This window comes from Phyllostomus hastatus, unplaced genomic scaffold, assembly GCF_019186645.2.
Source record: "Phyllostomus hastatus isolate PE091 unplaced genomic scaffold, TTU_PhHast_1.1 phas_contig_86, whole genome shotgun sequence".
Lineage (NCBI taxonomy): Eukaryota > Metazoa > Chordata > Mammalia > Chiroptera > Phyllostomidae > Phyllostomus > Phyllostomus hastatus.
The window spans coordinates 23,429,581-23,453,799 of record NW_025333977.1 but is presented as its reverse complement, the minus strand read 5'-3'; the positions used below and the strand labels follow the sequence as shown (position 1 = coordinate 23,453,799).

Genomic DNA, 24,219 nt, shown 5'->3' with positions numbered 1-24,219 from the left:
CAAGAACATATAATGGAGGAGGAATCTACAATAAATGGTGTTGGAAAAACTTGACAGCCCCATGCAAAAGAATAAAACTAGACTACAATCTTATACCATTTACAAAAATTAACTCAAAATAGGTTAAAGACTACAATGTAAAACCTGCAACTATAAAATTCCTAGAAGAGAACACAGGAAGTTAAACTCTTTAACATGGGTCTTCACAGTATTTTTCAGGATCTGACTCCAAAGGAAGGGAAACAAAGCAAAATGAACTGGTATTACATCATACTAAAATGCTTCTGCACAGTGAAGGAAACCATCATCAAAAGGCAACTACCAAATGGGAGAAGATAGTTGCCAATCATATATCCAATAAGGTCTTAATATCCAAAATAAATAAAGAAGTCATAAAATTCAACAAAAACCTGATTTAAAAAAGGACAGGAGAGAAAACTATACTTGAACAATGATTAAAATATAAATAAATAAATAAATAAATAAATAAATAAATAAATAAATAAATAAAAAAGGACAGGAAAATCTGAATAGACATTTTCCCAAAGAGGACATACAAATGGTCAACAGCACATGAAATGATGCTTGATATCACTAAATATGAAAAAAGTGAAAATTAAAGCCACAAGGAGATATCAATTCACACCTGTTAGAATAATTATTATTAAAAGTACAAGAAACAACAAGTGTTGGAAGGATGTGGAAAAAAGGGAACCCTGTACACTGCTGGTGGTACTGTTAAGTAGTACAACCACTATGGAAAACAGTATAGAGATTCTTCAAAAAACTATGAATAGAACTACCATATGATCCAGGAATTCCACTTCTGGGTAGTTTATCCACAAAATCTGAAAGCACTAATTTAAAAGACATGTGTACCCCTACATTCACTACAGCATTATTTACAATAGTTAAGATGTAGAAACAATCTAAGTGTCCATCAATGGATGAATGGATAAAGGTGTGGTTTTTTATATATATATATAAATATATGTAATGAAATAGTATTTAGCCATAAAAATATTAAATCTTGCCATTTATAACAACATGGGTGAAACTTGAGGGTATACTGCTAAGTGAAATAAGTCAGAAAGAGAAAGGCAAATACCATATTATTTTACTCATATGTGGACTCTTAAAAAAACAAAAGAGAAATAAACAAAACAAAAATAAAATCACAGATACAGAGAACAGATCAGTGGAAAGGGGCTCGCGGGGGTAAGCAAAAGGAAGGAAGAAGTCAATGGCATGGTGATGTATAATAACTAAACTTTTGGTCATCACTTTGTAACTGTATATAGATGCTGAATTACAATGTTGTATACCTGAAACTTGTATAACAAAAAAAGTTTTTAAGTTCAGAATATAGTAATTAGAATTAATTTATGCAGAACATAAGAACATGCTATTATTTTTTGAAGGACCCAAACCACCATTACAAGATTAATTATATTATCCAAAAATGCAAACAAGAAAATGAAAACTGTCTTGTCTAATTGAGGAAACTAACAGGTATCAAAAAGATGTGTGAGAATAATTTGCATATTTGTAATTCACAACCAACCAGGAAAAAATATATAAGAACATATATGGTAAGGGTAGAAGTTAGAAGGCCTCAGAAAACAAAAGCAAATGTGCCAGAACCCAAGGCACTGAAACTTATAAATCATATTTTAAAAGACTGAAATAAATTTATAAATCCTATTCACAGAACCTCATTCAAAATAAATTTATTTCAAAACTTAAGCTATGTTGTTCTTATACTAAAGAAAAGCAGTTCATTAGAAGCTTTTATGAAGAGTAGATACAATGGCAATAAAAAGGAGTATCAACTAAGGAAAAGTAAGAAAATTTCCAAAAAATCATTAACCTACCCATTTGTGAAGGGCAAATAACTTGATACATAAGAAAACGACTATAGTACAGTATAACAATTACTGTTGTTAATGATGACCTTGAGCTACTGAAAGAATTAAATTTTATTTTTTAAATACAATGATATCGAGGTTATAAAAGCTCTCACATTTAAACAGGTAACTTTCATTTCCTGCCAATCCTTTATGATACAATACTTTAATCTGAAAACTTAAAAAAAAATACTTACATATTTAAGAAAGATATCACCAATGCTTCTGCTCTCATCCCAATTAACAATAAGATCTTCAAGATCATCCTGAAAGAGCACAAATTAAATCATTTAAGACTGAACTTGACAATCCCTTAAACATCTTTTAATATTTTTCAAGATATTTGTTACAAGGTACTTTACATAGTGTCTTAATTTGATGTGAAGAACAGTAACACAGTCTTTCTCCTTAACAAGGAATTAACTTGAGAAAAACATGCTCTGAAAAAATCATTAAGAAAATACAGAGTAGCCCTGGCCTGGTAGCTCTGCTGGCTAGAGCACTGCCCCATACACCAAGGTTGTGGTGTCAGTGCCCAGAGTACATATAAGAATCAACCAGTGAAAAATGCATATGGGTAGAACAACAAAATCAATGTTTCTCACCCCTGCCTACCTCTCAAATAAATAAAAACACAGAGTATCAAGCCAATAAGAAGACTAAGCCTAACTTTTCATTATGATGTGACTGTTCAACATCTTTTATTAATTATAAAGCTGACTGGCATTATTTATTATAGAAACTACTTTCATTCCTGCTGCTCAAGTACCACACAGAAAAAAATAAGAGAAAGTTAAATTAAGTTAAATTAAATTAAAAGAGATAAGTTACTTATAAGAGTTCAGCTAATCCTGCCCAAAACTTAACAATGAAAGAGTCATACATGAAAATCATGGGTCCTTCACTAATAAAAAATTTAAAAGAACAGCATTGTCTTACATAATTTTAGCACTTATCTAAATACAGAGAATCAAATGAAATGAACTCTAAGTCCCTTTCAGCTTCATAGTTTTTCAAACAAACCAAAGGACAACCAAAATTCTACAACCCCAGAGGGACAAGGGTAGAAAAATAGCACTGGCAACCACATGGCTCTAGGAGAAAACTTTGTATGGTCTTAATTCCTTATTTTCAGGATTAATTGAAATAAAAAAAAACAACAAGCAAACAACATTAACAATGCACTGGAGCAAAAGACAAATCAGAAGTTCTAGATACAAAATTTATTTAGCTAATCAGAAGGACTTGAAAAAATCTTAATAAATATACATAACTGAAAATTAATTACTATGGACCTAATGTATACAAATTTACCTTTATCTTACTGTGCACATCAAAGATATCTGGTATACTACCAAAAATAGTCTTAATCTCTTCCGGTGCAAGGATAGGCCCACCACGTTGTCCTTCTTCTTCTAATGGTACCTGAAATAACTAAAAGGTCGGGGGTGGGGGGGTAAAAAACATTAGTTTAGGTAGATTGCATGTTGCGGGGAGTGGGGAAGCTAACACACAGACAGATAAAGGGGAGACAAGATGTTAATGAAAATTTTTTTAAATACTTCTATTTAAATTTGAGATCTTTTTCCAACATTTTCTATTAATTTATATATCTGTATATATGTGTATATATACTCTTACAATAAAATGTTATGTCAGAATCTAATCAAAATTTGTTACACAGTTCTAAAAATCATTAAAATTGTTAGTACAAGAGTAATTTCTATTTTTATTCAAGTTACTAAAGAAGAAAACAGTTATTCCAGACTTAATATAAGTACTAAATGTTTTTAAATAGTAGGCACAGTACCTTGGTTTAGGAAAAAGAGACTAGATTTGAAGACCTGCCTATATCAATATAAAAAAAAAAAGATAAATAGCTCCTAGAATTAACATGTGCACATAAAAAAGTCAGAGGATACAAGGTCAGTATGCACACATGCAGGAAGGACACAGACACATCAATCATATTTCTATATACCAGTAATGTACAAAGGAAACCAAAATTTAAAAAGTATCATGTATGATAAAAAAGAAAAATACTTAGGCATAAATATATAGCAGGTCCTCAAATAACATCATCTCATTATAATATTGGTAAGATGCCATGAACTTTGAACTTAACTATTATTTATATCAATTACTTTATGGTAAAATTGGTTTTATTATATGTTGTATTGCTTAAAGTCGCAGAACCTATTGATGATGTTAAGGGAGGACTCACTATAATAAAACATATACATGATGCTGAAAACTAAGGATACTGATCAAATAAGACCTAAGTAAATGAAGAAATATATGGTTATGGATTGAAATATTCAACACAGGAAAAAAGTGAATTCTCCCCCAAGATACTCCATGGATTTAACCAAAACCTATCAAAATTCAAGACATTTTGTAAATAAAGAAAACAGAGTTCTAAAAATGTATATGGAAAGGCAAAGGAACTTCTTAGTATAAACAGCAGTATTCAAGACTGTGTGGTATTGGAAAAGGGAGAAACATGCAAGATCAATAGCAGAGAACAGAGTTTGAGTACAAATCCACACAAATATGAAGTAATTTTTGACAAAAGTACAAAAGCAATTCAGTGGAGGAAGGTTAATTGTTCAACAAATGGTATTAGAACACCATTTGCCATAGGCAAAAAACTAAACCCTCAAAGTAAACCAAGTTACCTTTCTGAAATGCAAGTCAAATTAGTATCACATTCCTCTCCTATAGCTTACAGATGACACAGCACACTAAACAACAGCCTTCACTGGCATGGCCCAGGCAGTTTTATCTCAACTCTCACTGTATCCATACCCCATCCCCTATCCAGGTCCCCTTATACACTCTAAACTCTAATTTCCCTTTAGACTACTGTAGATACCATGACGAACACATTATCTTCAATCATCTGTATTATTTGCAAAATCTCAAATACATTTCCCACCCATATTCTTTGCATGTACCAATCAGATTCAAATTTAAAATCCAGTCCAACTTTTTCCTTTATGATGCTTTCCCAATACTCAACCTATCAAGAATTTCAATGCAACACCTTTCCTAAGGTGAAAGAGAAGTAAAACTCACCTTACAAATCCCCAAATATCTTAACTAAACCTTCTCATGATACCTGTAACCTTCCACTAATATTACAATTTGGTATGTATACTCTAGTTCCTCTTCCAGTCTATGCTCCTTTAAAATAAAAATGCTCTTTAACTCCTGGCACAACATTAATTTAAAATATTATTATAAATTTTTCTAATATTCTGGAATACTTTATATTCTTCCATATTATATTTTATTCCGGATACTCACTTAATTTGAGGGTTAAGTTAAAATCAAGTTATTCCAAATTCAATTTCAGAAAACAAAAAGAATACATCAGTCCTAAAATAAAGTTCCTAGAAAACACTATCATAAATTTCAACCACAATCTCTTAAATGAAACCTTAGGTGAGGTTATACTAAGTTGTATGAAATTTTGTCTATAGTTTAATCATTCCAAGGGCTTTTTTAAAAAGGGGTTCTGGTGAATTTAATTTATATTCAAATTATAATTCTGAAGCTCCAATACATTTACCATGGTGTGAAAGGATTTACATTTCTAGGAAATAAATGCAACCAAAGTACATGAACAGTATATACTGAAAGGACAGTCTGCTACTCAAGTACATTTTGGCTGACTACAAAAACTTAAACAAGAAAGTCATCCAAGTATGATATTTCCCTTGAGGAAGAAAAGAAACACTGACTTAAAACAAGTAAAGTTTAATACAGCTGAAGGCCTCATAAAACCTTGACTACTGGTACACAAATTAACTGTGAAAAATAACCTCTTTCTTCATTAATACCAAGAAAGAAGTCTTTCCATCTCTTATCTATTTCTTTTTCTTTTCTTTTTTTTTTTAAGATTTTATTTTATTTTCAGAGAGAGGGGAAGGGAGGGAGAAAGGGGGAGAAACTTCAGTTAGTTGCCTCTCATACACCCCCAACTGGGAACCTGGCCTGCAACCCAGGCATGTGCCCTGGCTGGGAATTGAACCAGTGACCCTTTGGTTGGCAGGCCAGTGCTCAATCCACTGAGCCACACCAGCCAGCACCATCTCTTATCTATTTCTTATCATCATCATCTTTCTATTCAAAGACAAGTTTGATGGCATAAACTTTATTTTCCTGACAAACTATCTCCTTCATTACCTAAAACAAATGTATTCCTTCTTTCTACAGATTCCAAAATAATTATGTCCTATTATGTCTTTCAGAAACTTGAATTTCAATTTACTCCTTAATATATTCTTCATCTCATATTACAAGAATTCATTAGAATTGTTTTCCTTCAGAAATAACTTCATAGTACATGTTAATAGTGGTAAGCTGTGAATTAACATTTGACCAATCCCTGCGAAGTTTAAGAAAACTTGACATATGAAAGGATTTTTTTAATTTCTGATATCCATATTGTTACACTTCATTCCTATTCCTTTGTCACATATGTACAGTACTACCTAAAGTGATGACTCATACACTTTCGGAAAAAGTTATCTACCACTTCTAAATATAAATAAATCCAGTGTCTTGAAAAGGAACCTGCAAAGTTCTGAATTAAACTAGGCCCCCTCTATGATTATCTAATCAGGATCCTTTTCTCTTTAAAATCACTCTAAAAAATGGTGCCATTACTGCTTGAATAAAAGCTCACCCTGGTTGGTGTGGCTCTGTGGATTGAGTGACAGCCTGTGAACCAAAAGGCTGCTAGTTCGATTCCCAGACAGGGCACATGCCTGGGTTGCAGGTCAGGTTCCTAGTTGGGAGAGTGCAAGAGGCAACTGACCCAATGTATCTCGCACACATTGATGTTTCTCTCCCTCTTTTTCTCCCTCCCTTCTCCTCTCCCTAAAAGTAAATAAATAAAATCTTTAAAAAAAAGAAAAAAGCTACCATTACAGTTATGGTATTTTCGTAACAGCAGTTTTTGCCACGCACTTTCATTTTTAATATCTATGTCAAATTCTATGCTTATGTAATTTTTCTTGTAAGACGATATCTCTTATATTTTTTACTTAGTAACACTGGAGCAGAAATCATTTTGCAACCAACTCTTACCTGAATAATTGTGGTCAATATATTTACATAATTACTTTCAGTCTGATAGAGCTCTTTTGCAACTTGCCACCTGGCTGACTGCTTTGAAAGAACAGGAGTAGAATTTTGGGGAGACTTAGTACAAGACTTTGGTGTTTCTAAAAGGTAAAAAAGGAGGAGTGATTTAAAATGCAGGCCAGATACAAGTACCAAACATTGCACAGATTTAACACAAAAAGGGAAGAATACCAATTCTTATAAATATAGCACCATACAGATATTCATTGAAGTAAAATTTCTTAAAATGAGATCAGAAAAAAACTGTCAAAAATATCAATGACTCCAAATTGACAGACATTTCACTAATATTAGCCTGCACTCTTCGAAAATGTCCAGGTCATTACAAACAAAGACTGAGGAACTATTCCAGATTAGAAGAGGCTAGAGAAAGATTACATAACCTTTAATCCTAGGTTGGATCCTGGACCAGAAACAAAAAACTTTTTTCTTTTGCTAGAAAAGACATTAGGACATTAATGGAACAACTCATAAAATTTGAAGGTCTATGGAGTAGATTATAGTATTAATGTTAATTTCCTAATTAATATAAGAAATGTCCCCACATTTTGGGGAGTACAAATTTAAGTATTTAGAGGTAAAGGCATAGCATATCTGTAACGTACTCTTAAAACTGCAGATATTAAAAATGTGTGGGTGGAGAAACAGGAAGAATACAAACAAATGAATGAATGAATGAATATTAAAGCAAACATAGTAGAATATTTCCATTTGGGAAATCTGAGTAGAGAGTTCAGAAAACTTTGTATTATTTTTGCCATATTTTTGCAATCTGAAATTATTTCAATATAAAAGCTTAAATAAAATGAAAAGCAACATGTAAAAACATTTAAGTTATAAAAAGAGAAAGATATTACTACGATTACACAATTACAATAAAACTTTTTATGTGTGTATATGCGCATGTGTGTATGTGTGCGTGTGTGTGTGTGTGTGTGTATAGAGAGAGAGACAGACAGACACTCCCTAAAAAAATAAAACCCTAAAATCAACTGCAAATTCTGTTGGTTCAAAGTATCCAGTCCAGCCAAAACTACAGAGAGGATGCATTCATGTATTTTACATGTATTTAAAAAAATTTTTAAAGAAACTTTATAAAAGCCTAAAATATATTTTCTTACTATCAATATGGTTAGTATATTTCAACATTATATACAGAATCTCCTAATAGAAAGTTTTACAATAAGAACAGGAATATATAACATAAAATAGAAAGACATGAGGAAGACACTATATAGTCCCACCACACCAATTTTACTGAATAAAAAATAATTTTAAGCATATTAAAACAAGTATGTGTACTATAGAGTTTTGAATGCTTTCAGAAGATAACAGACTTTCAAAGAATTCCTCACTTGCCTTATTTCAGGTTACTGTCACCAGACTGAGAAGCCTCTGCCATTAAGGGATATTTTTTGGGGGGGAGAGGGGGACTGATACATACTGATCTAATTTTATTACTATGTCTAGGCAGTGATCTACAAACAGGGATTATATTATACAGTATCTAATGTATTAGTATTGTCATGTCTCATTTTTTTAGTGGTTCATTTACCTTTCCTACATCCTGTATTAGATAATCAAGCTTCATCCTTTATAATCAGCTCTTACTACCCCATGCCCATATGTCCATAATTACAGAACCAGTAAAATTCTCAGATCTACGTATCTATCATAATTCCCTGCACAAGCACCTGACTGAACTTTTCCAAATGCCTACTGGACATTACTCCCTCAATTTAACTTGGATGTGCTCTAAAACTCACTATCTTCCTTCAAAATATAAACTTGCTATTTTTGCCAAGGTAACATTTCTCCCACTTTATACTTTGCTGTCTTCTCCTCTTATTCTCTTCCTATCACTCCATTCTATCTGTATTTTCCCAATGCTTCTTTTCTTTCCAATCCTGATTCAGAGCCCTATCACCTATAGTCCAAGCCACTGGATATTACTTCATGGTCTGGCTATCTCTAAACTGCCTTCCATCTGATCATTCTCCAGAATAATCCACTACAAATAATCTATTCGATTAGTCTGGTGCTCATGAGTTTCTAATAGTCATTGTTGATGACAATATACAGTTCAGACATGCCAACTTGATTACAAAGCCCTCTAATATTAGGACCCAATTAACCTTTCTAATTAATTATTATTTCTTCTTACTTCTATTCACTATTCCCTAAAAACTATATTCTCGTTCCTCTTATATTCTGAAATACACCTCAGTTTTCTGGGCCTACCTTAAAATGACTTTGATTTCATGAATATTTAGTGATTACCTACCCTGTACTAGGCACTGAGAGTACAGCAAAGAGTAAGATAGACAAGGTTCTTTAACTACTGCTGAAAACAACAACCAGGTGATGGGTTGGCAGGAAGGAGTGGGCTTAGCATTACAGAGAACCCAACAGAATTTCTTTAAGGCAGCAAAAGCAAGTATAAATAATGTCCCTGGGCTATGGATATAGTAGAAATATTCAAAGAAAAACAAAGATAGTAGGACTGAAGCTTAGAGAGTATCACTGGAGAGAACATGACACCACATGATGTCAGAGGCAGATAAGGAAGAATTACATAGGAACTTGAAAGCTATAGTAATACAAAGCCACTGAATGCCTTCAGACAGAGAGACATGATCTAGTTTTTTTAGTTTGAGAGACCACTATAAGTGTTACATGTACAAAGGCAAAAATGGATATATAGAGACCATTTAGGAGACCACCGAAATTGTCTAAGAGAGACCTCTTTTCTACAGAAAAAACAAAAGATGACAAAGGAATAGCATTGACAGTGGTGGAGAAAATCAAAAGTTCTAACTTGATTATGTTAAGTTTATGACATGGATAAAGAGATATGAAGCAGGCCATTAGAGAAGGAGGACAATAACTTTCAGAGTAATCAGCATATGTTGTTAAAACCATGGAATTAAATGAGATCATTTAGAGAATTAAAATAGAGAAGAAACAACACAGGAATAACATTCAACATTCAGAGCTTGATATAGGAGCAAGGTAAAGGAGAATGAGAAATGAGTAATGTACAAAAGCCAAGAGGAAAAAAATGTGTCCAGGACTAAGTAGCTGTTCATGTATTGAATAATATGGATGGCATAAAAGCGGTCATCTCCCCAGAAAGAGGCAATTTTACATAGTGGGGGGGCGAGGGGGCAGTGGAATGAAGTTCAACTGGAATGGGTTGAAAAGACAGTGAAAAGCAAGGAAATGAGATAATGGGTCTTTGAAGAGCACTCATGTGAACTGGAGAGGAGAAATGGGATAACTGAAGAATGTAATGAGATCAAAGGAATCTAGAAAACACAACATATTTGTGTGCTGGCTAAAAATAAAAAAATTTGATTATCAACAGAGAAGAGTTCATTGTAGAAGCTTTCTTATCTCAATTGAGAACAAAGTGAACTCACCACTTCTGACCTCATTGGACCCATTTTCCCTATAATACACCTGTGATTTTGTTTAGCTCATATGAAGAATCTGCTCTTTGAACATCTCTGTCACTTTCTAATGTGTGACACTAAACAAGTTATTTCTCTAACCTCAGTCTACTGATCTGTAAAAGAGAAATAAAACCTATCTTATAAATACACAAAATATAAAAAGCACTTAGCATACAGTAGGCAATCATTAAATAGAAGCATTTCCATGTGCTTGTTCTCCTCAGCTAGAACAAAAGTAATTAAAGACCATTTAATATTCACTATAAGAGATTTATCTATACTTTAATAATAATTCCATTCCACTAAAATGTACAGATAAATTTTTTAAATGTGAATTACCTCCATAGTTAATGCTACAGTCTGGTGTGTTGGAGATATCTAGGAGTGACCCTATAGAAAGGGAATGATCAGCTGATGGGCGCTTACGGGGAGGGAAAGGTGATAGGTCTGACTCTCTTGAAAGCTGAGCCAGTGTCTCCTTCAAACGACGTCTTTTGCGATTGCTGTTTGGAGTACTTAGAGAAAGCAGTGACACTGATTTCTTGAGCTCAGGTGTATTAGCCTGCAATCAAAAGCACAAAAGCTCAATTTCACTTCCATGGTTCTTTACTGAGACAGCAACAAAAGAAAAACATATTTATGGGTCTGACAAAACCTGAATTTTGCACAATTTTACAACTACATACTCTGCCAGATAATTCAGAATCTTCATAAAACACAACAGGCAGGGGACCACTGTAATTGCCTAACTGCTAGCATCTCGTTCTTTCTCTTCATAGCACTATCACCATTACATATTCATCTATAAGCTTGTTACTGTCTATTCCCTGGTTAGGACATAAACTCCCAGCAGGCAAGAACCATTCATATTTTGTTCACTGTATCCCTAGCATTTAGCACAGTGCTGAACATAGTGCTCTCCTATATCTGTCTAATAACAGCTGATTTTAAAAGCTCTTTCTCAATATCTAAAACATATTTTTAAACTTTGTTAAGAATCTAACATTAAGTCTGAAAAGAATACAATACTCACCTGCTGTTTAGATTTTATAGACATACAGTAAATCTACACCTCATCTTCAATATTCTTTTCAAAATTATTAAATCCCAAACTGAAGCAAATCTTCTCTTGGAGCCTGCTTCTATAGCTTTATGCCACATTTTGGCAAATGACAGCACTTTTTACCAAGATCCAGGATGAAGGCTGGATTTTCCTTACCTACATTCTACTGGTACAGTCATTTTTTTAAAGGACGTCTTCCCCTTAATATTAAATGGTTCCCAATACTTAATAAAATCTAAACCTCTACAACATTAAAAACTTAATTCTGTCCACCTAGTAAGCTTTATCTGTTAGCCTTGGTTCCCACATTCTTTTCTAAAGCCATACTGAACTACTTGCTATTTTAATACACTTTCAAGTTTTCATATGAACTCCTACCTACAGTCTAACCTGAAGGTCCTTACCAGGTTAGTCTAGTAATTTGGCTCAATATTTATTGTTCATAATACCACCAGGTGTAAGTAAAGATTGACATACATGAGATTAAAATAACATCATTACATTGAGTGTTTTCACCTGACTATATACAGACTCCTAGCCCATATTCAATTGTTCTCAAACTCCTGACGTGATGTAAAAGATGACCTGTAGGCTAATTACACCATGTTCTTTCTGGGTAGAAGAGTGTCATCTTTATATAATCCGATTCACAGAACAAATGACTAAGGTACAAAAAAAAAAGCATACCTTTTCATATAAGTACATAGTTTCCACAGCTCGGGCATCCATTTGAATGCTTCCCCAGAACCACTAGGTGAGAAAAAGACATTTTAATTAAGAAATCAACTTATCAGAAAGCCAACAGTAGTATTTTTAAAAAAAACAATCTTATTTCAGAATTACTTGCCTCTTGCTTGACAACATAAAGTTCCTTTGAAGGTTCAAATGGAAGTTCTTTTACTATATTCTCTTCAATTATAAGGTGAGTGCACCTGTCATCCCCAACCGGTAAGTAGCTACCTCCTGAAGAAGAATGCATACAAACATAAATAGGGCATACTATCTTCAAACCCAAATTTTTAAAGAAGCAAATTCACCAGGAGGTCATTAGGCAGGAGTGGGAATAAAACACATATATAAAACCTACCTTGCATTTCAGTCATCTCTTCCATATTAGTTTTTTCTTCATCTGAAAATCCAAGGAAACTTAAAATGCAATCTTGAAATGGAGGAACTTTAAATTCATTCCTGAAATCATCAACTGATGCACAGAAATCCCTAAAAACAAAACATGTTCTTCTAAAACCAGTTAACTTAAATTCAACAAATCAGACACAGCAATTTATAATTCTCAAGGTTTTAGCATAATCCATTTATTGAAAATATTTTATATCCAGTCCTGAAATGTTAACAAAAATTTTAACATTTTTAACAACCACCCCCCCAAAAAAGTTAAAAAAAATTGATGTGCCCTCAGTCATCCTGAATTAACTTCTGATAAAATTTGATCATAGGTAATCTTTACAAGATTCAAATTTCTGCTCCATACATGAAATTTTATGTGCATTCCAGGGGCTCTAGTTTTTTTTTTTTATAACTAATCTGTACCATAGGATTTTTTTAAAGATTTTATTTATTTTTAGAGAGAGGGGAAGCAAGGGAGAAAGAGGAGAGAAACATCAGTGTGCGGTTACTACTTGCGTACCCCCTACTGGGGCCCTGACCCACAACCCAGGCATGTGCCCTGACTGGGAATCAAACCAGTGATCCTTTGGTTCACAGGCCCACACTCAATCCACTGAGCTGCACCAGCCAGAGCTGGCAGTTCTAGTTTTACAAAATCTTAAGTAACGAAGAAGTATAATAGCATGGAATTATAAGGTTGGAAAGCTTACAAAGGTTATGAATTGCAATCACCACTTAAAATGTAATCAGAAAAACATAAAATAAAAAAATATACTATAATCCAAACATCCAGATGCATTTAGCTATTATTAAAATTATTACCTAATAATCTTAGAATATTTATGATAATCAAAATTATTTCACAAGATGAAGTACAAAGATAACCACAGATATCTTTCAATTTTCAATATTTCCTGATTTTTTTATAACTTTGCCCTTCCTAGCCTTTATTTCCTAAGCTACCCAAAGACTGAATTAATTTTTCTATATCGTCTATGAATTTAGGGTTTGGAGCATGAGGGTTTACCTTTCTACAAGACAGTATGTCTAATTCACAAATTGAACTACTGAATTTTTTAACACTTACAGTTCATTTCGTCTTTCCCAAGCTTTATAAATCCATTCTGGCTTCATAATTGGAGTACCCAGGCTCACAGCAATCTAAAAATATAAACATTAATTACTAATAATTTTTACTTTAAATAACTGCATTCATGGTAGTTCTAAACAATTACATACATATTTTTTGCATGGTTTTAGATTATTGTTCATCTGCTTTGTAACATAATATAAAGAAAAACAGAAAAAAATGTGTCAATCATACAACTTAGGTTAAAATACCATATTTTGCCATGTATAATGTGCATCCCATGTTTTTGGTCCAAACTGTCAGGGAAAAAGAAATCTTTCATTTTAATTTTTTAACTCAACTTTTTGTTTATATATAAAACTGCTTATTGTGTTCCAGGGTATTATTTTGCATACAGATATTATTGCTTTCCAGAGTTATACTTTTAACACATAAGCATAAGTAAAAGAATTAAAAACATTTATATAGATATGGAATCAGTACTACCCATGTATAATGTCCATCCTTATTTTCCCCTCACTTGGGCAAAAATGTGCACATTATACATGGCAAAATACAGTAACTTTAAAACAAGTTCCATGTTGTCCAAACCATTTCCTTACTTTTAATATATCTCTAAATTGATTCAATTCACCTTTATTATATTTCACTTCTACTTTAATGCTCACTATCTTGAAAGAACTGACCCCCAAGACAGCACTACAGAAGACATCTAAGTAACTAAAATCTTCAGTATGAATCTTCATATGAATCCCCATACTTTCTGAAGTTCACTGTTACACATAAGAATTCAACGTTACACTAAAATTACCATTTATTACACAGGTAAGACACTGATGGAGCATGGAAACAGAGAGACAGATACTGTCTCTTCCTAAAATACATATTGAAGTGTAATCTTAAACTAGGATTTTAATCCTAATAAAAGTAAATACTTTCTCTTGTTCTTTTAAATTTTTCACAAGTTAAATCTTAGAACCATTTTATAAGAACACAGCTCTGCTCTGTTCCTAGAAACACCACTTGGACAAGAGTGAAATATTTGTTCTCATCACTTCTCAACCCCCTCATTCACCAATACATATAGTAACCTTTGTTAATATTATTAATCTGCCTGAAATATTATCCATCTACCAAGCTCCAAAATCCTACATATCTTTGAAGACCTAACCCAAGTTCCACTGCCACTTTTAAACCTGACACCACACTCATTTTATGATTTCAAATTTTTACTATATGTACACATAAAACAAAAATTGAATATCTGATCTTTAGTAAATTGTAGGAGAAATAGACAAGAGTGCTATTATTAAATGCATTCCCAAATGATGCTATTCTGAAATACACAAAAATATCCAAGTTTACATACCCTGAATTTTTCTCCTTGAGTACAATTTGCCACCAAATGTGTAACTTTTGAATTAAAGTCTTTTCGAATAAGTCCACCCATGTGATGAACCAATGTTGCCAATCTGACCTCAAAAGAAAAATTAAGCAACACTGACTTTATAGTTAATATAAACAAAATTTTAAACTATGTTTACAATTCACTTAGCATTTACTGAACACTTTCAATTTATAAGATAGATATAAAGAATTTTTATAAAGATACAAATTTTATGGTAAAAAAATGAAGATTTGTTTGCATTATTAGCACAGGCAAAATTATATATAGTGAAAAGCTAGTAAAGATAACACAAAACTTAGTTAATTAAAACTGGCTTTCATACAGCCTAAATATATTACTTTTTTTTAACATGAGGTTACATCATACCAAGATTCTTTCCACAAAACTAGAGTAATACTACATTAGTTCCAACATAGAAAATTCCATAAATAAAAGAAAGAAGTTTTTATGAATTCTATAGGGCAATAAGAACTCTGTAGAGCTGAACTTGTATCACAAAATATTGCAATGTGTAAACAAAAACTTCAAATAATATGGCTGATAGGATATGAACAAAAAGACAGTATAAAAAGATTAGACAATTATGAATATTTCTGTTGATTCATATGCTACCCATCCTAGAAAAAATATTTGTTTCTTTACAAGACTCTTCAGAATGTTTCTTCACAAAATTTAAAACCTGGTATGATAATAGTAATTTCTCCTTTAAAACTTTTAAAATGCACGCTGGCTGGCGTAGCTCAGTGGATTGAGAGCGGGCTGCGAACCAAAGTATCGCAGGTTCGATTCCCAGTCAGGGCACTTGCCTAGATTGCAGGCCACGGGCCCCAGCAACCGCACATTGATGTTTCTCTCTCTCTCTCTCTCCTTCCCTTCCCTCTCTAAAAATAAATAAATAAAATCTTAAAAAAATATTATTAAAAAAATTGAAATGGTCACATTAAAAAAAAAACAAATCTTTTAAAATGCAACTATGGTACAATTATTTTAAAAATGCCAATTTAAATTTTTTTTCTGGAAAATATATTTTTTGAATAGAAGTTCTGAAATACTTACTAATTCTTCCTTCTTCCTAAATCCAGCAAAGCATAGTACCAGATTCATCATGCTTGTACAATAGAGTGGACGCCATAAATATGGCAAAGGCTGCAGAATATAACAATTTTAAACCTGTGAGTTTCTTCATAGTAGAAAGGAGAATATGTTGTTCTCAATTTAACCATATTTTCCCGCTTGCCAATCAACTGTCCCAATCCAAAGATTCATTTGCATTGTTCGACATGCAACAAAAAATAGCAAAAAAAGAGATTGCTGGTTTTACAATAAAAAATTTCCCATAATTCTTAAATCATATTTAATACACTTAATCTAAGCACACTTTGCAATTTACAAATTGAATATAAATATATTCAAACCTTTAGTTCCAAAATGTACTTTGTTGCATGTGAAGTATTATCAACAAGGAAAGATTTGACTTCAAGCACTACTGTAAATGCTTCCAATTAAAATTAAAACAGGTCAGATATTTATATATACTAGGTATACAATACATACTTGAACCAAATATGCTTCCAATTTTTGAACTAAAAAAATGGAGGTAATCAGTAAATAATTTAAACAATTTACATATATATAATTGAGACATGTAAATATATATTTAAGTATTTACTATATGTGAATTTAATTACCACCATTATGCAAGATTTTTTCTTAATTTTGATCTTTAAAAATTTTATTTGGTTTCTGAGTTTCAGCATTTCTCAATCAAAACAGAGAACTAAAGATGATGCTCTTATTACTAGTTTCTATAACAAAAACACAATGAGACTCAGCAATTTTAAATTAATAAGGAAGTTTAAAAATAGCAAACCAAAGTAATAAAACCAAAGAATAGAACCTAACTCTACTATAACTCTTACAAATTACAAATATAGTTTTTAGTGTTTACCTTTAAAACGTCTTAGATATTCACTACTGAAAATTACAATAGAAAGTATTAAAGGACTATATTATAGTAGCTATTACTATTCCATTCTAAATATTCCATACTCTGAACAATTAATAAAAATTTTCTGTTTATGAATTTCCACACATTCGTTAATAAAAATTTAACTTTGAAAAGTCATAATGAATATACTTGTATTACCTTTCCTTTTTGTGCACAGTTTAATACAACAGGTGGTCCAATAACTCTAGAATTTTTCTTGTATAACTCATTCAAAACAGGATCCTGGAAGTCCATGACTATGAATACATTTTCAAATTCTGGAGAATCCAAATTTTCATATTCTTCCACTGATTCCATCTTTACAAAGGGCATTTTAATTTCCTTGATTTTTTCCATGTAGTTATAGAAATAAAATTTATATATTATAAAATTAATTCATAACTCTCTAAATAAGACCTAGAAATCAATTCAATATCAACATTTTTAATTTCTATTTGTAGAAAACTTAAGTGTTAAGTCATACAGTAAGTATTAAACTTTATAGTGAACAGCTATTTCATTAATTGCTTGTTTGTATTTTAATATACATATCTCCATCTACATTAAGATATTAAATTTTGAACATTAATTATAATAATGGCATAAGCTTCTGGCTTAAGTCATTATAAATCTAGTGTGTATGTAAAATAAAAGTGATAAATTTAAGTGCACACATTTTGATAGAAGGATGCATTAGAAACATATTGCTTTTCCTTCTGACCAAGAAAATGATGCCATACATATGGATCCTTCTTGCACAAATTAACTGTCATTGGAAAAATAGAAAAATCACTATGGCACTTGATATCTACAAAAAGGACATTGGATTAACAATCATTTCAGTATACATGAAGAAATTAAAAGAAAGATGTGAAATATAGATAGTTGCAGCTTGGCAAATATAGGATATAAAAAGGCAAGTTACTATTTACCACTTTATACCGTACATCTAGGAAAAAGAATGAAGTTATTTAAGTGCCTATATGACTCGTGTAAAAAGAGAACCACATAAAATTCTAAATGGGTAAATTATCTGGCCTTTATTTGCTAGGTTGATGTGATAGGCTGAATTACGTACCCTCAAGATTCATATTGATACTTTAATCCACTATACCTTAGAATGTGACTGTATTTGACAGGGCCTTTCCAGACGTAGTTAAGGTAAAATGAAGGCACATGGGTAGGCCTAATGCAATCTGACTGGTGTCCTCATAAGGGGAAATTTGGACACACAACAGATAGCAGGGAGGTGCATGGATAGAAGACCATGTGAAGAAATAGCAACAAAGAGGCAGCTACCTGCAAGCCAAGGAGAAAGGCCTCGGTTTAACCCAAACCTGATGATATCCTGGACTTCTAACCTTAGGAACTGTGAGAAATGTATTTTCTCACAGTTTAAGCCAGCAGTGTGCTGTATTTTGTCATGGCAGCTCTCACAAACTATTACAGCTGGTACAGAGAATTAGATATATTTCATATGCTGATTGTCAGTCATTATAATTTATCATTTTGGAAATAAAGCAAGATTTTAGAATAAAGTTAATGAGATAAAAAGATAAAGAATTTAAAGAAAAGAAGCATACAAAGTCTGTCCAGAAAAAGTAAGCCATTGTTAATATAATGGAACAGTTTGTGTGACATCGATGTAAACTGGCAGCTAAGGAGAGAGGACTGGAATGTGCATGCATGAACAATGACCACTTCACTGTACTACCAGTGGGGGTGGTAGAGGCCATTGAGTGAGTGTGTGTACTGTGTGGCTATCGCATTCAAAATGACTGCGTGAATAGAGCAGTGAATCTGCATCAAATTTTGCGCTAAGCTTCCTTGGAAGCCACTCAGATGATTCAGAAGGCCACAGCTACGGGCAACCAATGATTGGCAGCTACATCATGATAAAGTGCCCATTCATGCAGAATTTTTTTGGCAAAACATCAAATCACCCAGGTGACCTGGCCCTCCTACCACCCAGATTTGGTACCATGTGTCTTCTGACTTTTCCCAAAACTAAATCGCCTTTCAAAGGGAAGAGATTTCAGACCATAGATGAGCTTCAGCAAAATATGAGGGGACATCTGACAGCAACTGGGAGAACGTACAAGGTCCCAAGGTCCCTACTTTAAAGGGGACTGAGGCATCATTGTCCTATGTACAATGTTGTTTGAACCTTGTATTTTCTTCAATAAATGTCTGTTTTTCATATTACATGGCTGGATACCTTCTGGACAGACCTTGTATCTTTGTAAATGCATGATACGTCATTTAAATTTAACAATGCCAAATTACTTTATAAGGATTTCATTATTTGCAGTATATGCTATAGTTTGGGGTTTCAGAAACATCCAAATTTTAAAAATAATATAAAATTGTTTATTTATCTAGCCTCAGAGAGCATTATATACCCTGTGCCTGAGAGCCAATCACCATAAATGGAATATAAGAATACAATCAAGGGAAGTGCAGCATGCCACATGCAACAAAGTGCTTGACCTACCATATTAACAACACTTTTTATTAATTTTTCATCCGATTTTCCAGGACAACTTTCTTTTATTATTACAGGGACATCCATCATTTTAATACTCTGTGGGAAAAAGACTTAAGTATGAGATTAAGAAAACTAAAAAATTTATTTATACACTGATGGAAGACGGCCTTTTAAAAAAACTAAAACTCCATACCTTTAAGGCTTCTATAAGTTCTTCTTGATTGCCAGCTTCTTGAACCAATATCACTCTTGTTTCAACCTGAGGCATTTCTTCTATTAAAATTAGAAATGTTTAAATATGTTTACCAGGAATTAACATCAAAATCAGTAGTTCTGAATCCCTTTTTTGGCTATATCTAGTATGTTTTTCATCTTTGAGATCATAACATTCTCTAAAATTAAAATTACTGAATTCCCAGTTTATTAAAAAAAAGCTTGGCAACATTTCATTTTAAGGAAAATATATTGTACCAAAGCACATAAACATCAGCACTACTCGTGACCAAAGGAAGCATGCACTGTCTTGTATAGCTATCCTCTTCAACAATACATGCAACTTTAGAATAGGTCCATTTACATGGTGGAGTAAGGGAAGAAGTCGCTTTTCACCTAATCAGATATAACTGAATATAATCTAGCTAACAATGTTACAGCTGGACTGCCTTCACATACAGAAAAAGCAATATCCAACAAGATGACAACTTCCTCTTCAAAGTTGGGAAGCATTAATCCACACAAACAAAAATCTACATAGTGTAGATTCTGTCAACAAATACTAGTATCTGTACTCTAGCTTAACAGTGTTACAGTTAAGTCTTAGAAGTCTCTAGTAAGTTTAGTATTAAAATACTGATTTGGTGTTTTAAAGTACATTTACCTTCAACATATGAAGTAGGTCCAATAAATAAGTTTTCCTTACAAGTTTCGGTAACTTTAGAATCAAAAATGGAAGAGTCTGCTAAGCTTGAAATCCCAGAACTGGATGTTAACACACTATTGTCAGCCATTGTTTGTACTCTTCTAAGTTGGCTAAAAAATAATAATAATAAATATGAATAAAAATACCTGAAGCAAAATGATCACTGGGCAAACAAGTATTAGAGGCTCTACTTTTATACTAAAATTTATAAAAAGCATCATCATCTGTTTTTCTTAATATTGAACCAAAGAAAGTCACTCAACTTTTCTGAGCCTTAGTTTCCTCTTCTATAAAATAAAGATACTAATACCCAGCTCACAGGATATAGTAAAAATAACAATCGAAAGTATTCAGAACATCACCTAACATATGAACACCCAAAAGGTACTCAAATTTTATTTTACCTCCTTTCCCTACATCTTACAGTCAACCAACCTACTTCTTTTGCTATATTCATTTATAATACTAACATCCCCAAATAATCTGAGTCAAAAACTGGATCCATTCTCACTCTTCTACCTATTCACCTTCCTCAAAATCCCTACCAATCCCATCTCAAGTATCTCTGGAACTTGACGCCTCTTCTTGAGGAGCAATGCCACAATGGCCACCTATCCATATAGAACAGCTTCAAACAACTTTCTCTAACGCCAGTTTCTTCAGACATCACTCTGTACATGAATTTCAGGGGTGTGATCCTAAGAACAAATGTGACCACATCACTTCCTTGCTGAGAACTTCCACAAGCACTCCTCCCTGTATGATCAAATCCAAATACACCATGCAGTCAGTATACAGTTTGGTCCTAGCTTGGCTGACTGAGGTTTATTCAGCCTCATCTCCTCTAATTCCCCTGGTCTACATACGCTCCAGCCAATGTATTTCTCAGCATTTCTAAAACAGAAATCACTCCACAGAAATGTACTCCACACCTCCTTGCGTTTCATAGCACTCAATTCTCCACCTATCATGTCTTTCAACTCCCAAACCACCACTCTTGACTCATCCTCTATGGATTTCTTTGAACCTCTCATGTATAATTGGACTGTTCCATTATCTGTTATTTTCATAATACCATACAAATGTCTCCCCTATAAAAAAATTAACAAGACGATTATGCATGGGGTTAGTGCCAATATGACTCTGGACTATGAAAAAAGGTTGTTTTTTGTTTTTGTTTTTATTTCTGGAACTTAAGAATTGAAAAGTTGGGCAAGCAGGGAAAAAAGGAAAAATTGAACAGATTTTCATAAATTCAAATGGGGATTTATGTAAATGTATTATCTTGAAGTAAATTTCCAGAACATTATCTGGAGGTACATGTCTGATCTTTCCTACTTTTTCAGATTAATAAAATATACAAGTATCTCCCACCAGATTCTTAGCCAAATGATTGTTTAACTGTATGCTATGACGAAACAATGAGGTATCATTAGCACCTTTCTGGATGGTGATGCTAAGTAGTGTGAAGACGTGGGACACTAATAACAAGAGTCCTAAGCACAACTGTTAGGTCATTCAAGTCAGACAACTCAACTTCCTGTCTCAGCTCTGCACTTAATAGGTTAAGGGACAGTTTCCACATTAGTGAAAAAGTAATAAAACTCAAATCCAGTTGTAATGAAACCTGAACACGTCTTAAAATGAGTGACAATTATTAATTATCTTATAATACTCACAATGTGAAGATTTCTTCTAGTCTTAACCAAACATCCATGTCAATTCTTATTCTGAAGCTCTCTAAAGGGGTGCTCCAATAGTTGTTACAAAAGTCTTTTAGAATCCATGATAATTCTATTTAGTCCTTTTTTTTAAGTCTCTAACACAATTGTTTTCAGTGGGGTGGGGGGCGCTCTAAAGAGTTTCATTCAAAGTCACTTCAAAAAAAAGTCAAGAGGTGAGCTAACCTGCTTTAAGAACATTCTTGAGAAACTTCTGACTAAATACACTAATTCTGACACATATCTCTTGTCATCACAGATAAATCTGTCATTTAAATAAATATTTACTTTTGGTTTCTTTTTAGTGAACTTTCTTTCAGGGTTGAAGAGCTCAATGCAATACTGGATATGTTGGACGTGTTACTGACAACAGTAACAAGATTTATAACATTATAGGACATTATGATTGAATTGCAGACTAATTTATTTAACCCTTAATAGGCGGGAGACATTATTCTAAACCTTTTGCTTGTATGTATTTAATCTCTGCAACAATCCTAAAATGCAAGTACTATATTATGCCCAGCTGATCAAGCAACCTAGAACAAAGAGGTTACGTAACTTTGCCTAAGTCACAACAGTGGTAAACCGGAATTCAAGCCAGAACTGATTCCAGAGGCTGCGCTTTTACCCACTAAGCCATACTTATCTGTCCCGAAGAGGAAGAGCTGGCGTTTTGCGGGAAAACTAAACTGCCCACAGAGAAGACGCCGGGAAGAATCCTGGGGCAAAACCACAGCGTCCTCCGCGATAAGCCCACAAAGGGCGCAGCGGATGGTACCCAGAGCCACCGAGGACAGTGTGGTTTGCCAAGAACCCCTTCCCAACTCTAACCCTTCACCCCGAGACTCTTCTAGAAACATTATCTAGCCAAGTGAGTGATGAAGATGCACAGCAACCTAGTCGACTTCGGGCTCCCGCCCCGCGGCACGGCCCGGGTGCTGGGAGTGCAGTAGGCAGTTTCTCGAGCCGCGAAGTCCGGGCCGGAGTGCTCCGGAAATTCGCGGTCACCGGGGCGGGCTGTCGGACGTAAGCAAAGACGCCCACGGCCCCCGGGACCCTAGCCCACCCCCTCCTCCCCCACCCATACCCACAGTGTCCTCACCACTCTCAAAAACGCCCTGGAATGCCACCTCTTCAAGCTCCGATTACTCTCACCGTTACAGCCATTCCTCGCCGGAGGTGGCCACAGACAATTCAAAAAGTAAGCCTCCCTCTCTAAAAGCCACGCCGATTGGCGCGTGGTGTCAACCTCCTTCCCATTGGCTGTAGTCCCCAGAGGGGCGGAGATTGGTCAATGCTCCCCGCCCAGCGATTGGTTGTACGTGTGTTTCAAATTGACCAACGGCTCGGACGTCGGAACGCCAGGACTTTGTAGAGGAGTCCCCGGATGTGGCCAGAAGGTGGCGGTCGTTTCTCCCCGGCTTCTTCTGCGGGAAGTAGCAGGTGTGTCTATGGCGACCGCTTGTTTACTCTGTAAACACACCGTTTCCTGAGGAAGGTTTGAGCGGATTCTCCTCTCCTCTCTACCTTTTTTTTTTTTTCCAAGCACCACCAAATCCTCTACAGGAAGTCAGTGCCTATGATGATGTTTTTCCCGATTGCTGAGATCTCTTAAGATTTTTCTGCCCGAATGCTTTCTGTGTTAGCAACTGGACTTAAAGGTGTAGCAGAGCCGAGGACAAGATAACTCGGGGGCTCTGCAGATAGACTTTAAATCAGTAGTTCGCTTATTTAAATCCTGATGTACCGAAGGCACTGGACTCTGGTCTAGGGGATTTCGTGGATGATTAAAATAAGTTATTAGTATTCGTCGGACTTTTTTTTTTTAAATACAAACTTGCATTTGAATAAACGTAAAAATATGTCAGGACATTCTAGAATTCCCTGGCGACAAAGTGA

General features: G+C 33.9%; 1 protein-coding gene across 9 annotated transcripts in view; it reads right to left on the bottom strand.

Annotated features, from left to right (window-relative positions):
* ECT2 (epithelial cell transforming 2) overlaps positions 1-23,536 on the bottom strand; it is a 52,564-nt gene extending 29,028 nt beyond the window's left edge. For 2 of the 9 annotated variants that reach the window (XM_045851998.1, XM_045852004.1), the window contains exons 1-15: positions 23,423-23,536; positions 20,555-20,706; positions 19,871-19,950; positions 19,684-19,773; positions 17,349-17,531; positions 16,259-16,348; positions 15,164-15,271; positions 13,792-13,865; positions 12,667-12,797; positions 12,427-12,542; positions 12,267-12,329; positions 10,856-11,078; positions 7,005-7,141; positions 3,222-3,341; positions 2,105-2,173 (exon numbers count right to left, since the gene is read on the bottom strand). In XM_045851998.1, coding sequence (XP_045707954.1) covers positions 2,105-2,173; positions 3,222-3,341; positions 7,005-7,141; positions 10,856-11,078; positions 12,267-12,329; positions 12,427-12,542; positions 12,667-12,797; positions 13,792-13,865; positions 15,164-15,271; positions 16,259-16,348; positions 17,349-17,531; positions 19,684-19,773; positions 19,871-19,950; positions 20,555-20,684 — 1,614 coding nt within the window. In that variant the 5' untranslated portion in view covers positions 20,685-20,706; positions 23,423-23,536. The remainder of the gene's footprint in view (positions 1-2,104; positions 2,174-3,221; positions 3,342-7,004; positions 7,142-10,855; positions 11,079-12,266; positions 12,330-12,426; positions 12,543-12,666; positions 12,798-13,791; positions 13,866-15,163; positions 15,272-16,258; positions 16,349-17,348; positions 17,532-19,683; positions 19,774-19,870; positions 19,951-20,554; positions 20,707-23,422) is intronic. The other 7 variants (XM_045852001.1, XM_045852005.1, XM_045852003.1 and 4 more) reach the window with 5 other exon arrangements.
* Between the last annotated feature and the right edge of the window lie 683 nt (positions 23,537-24,219).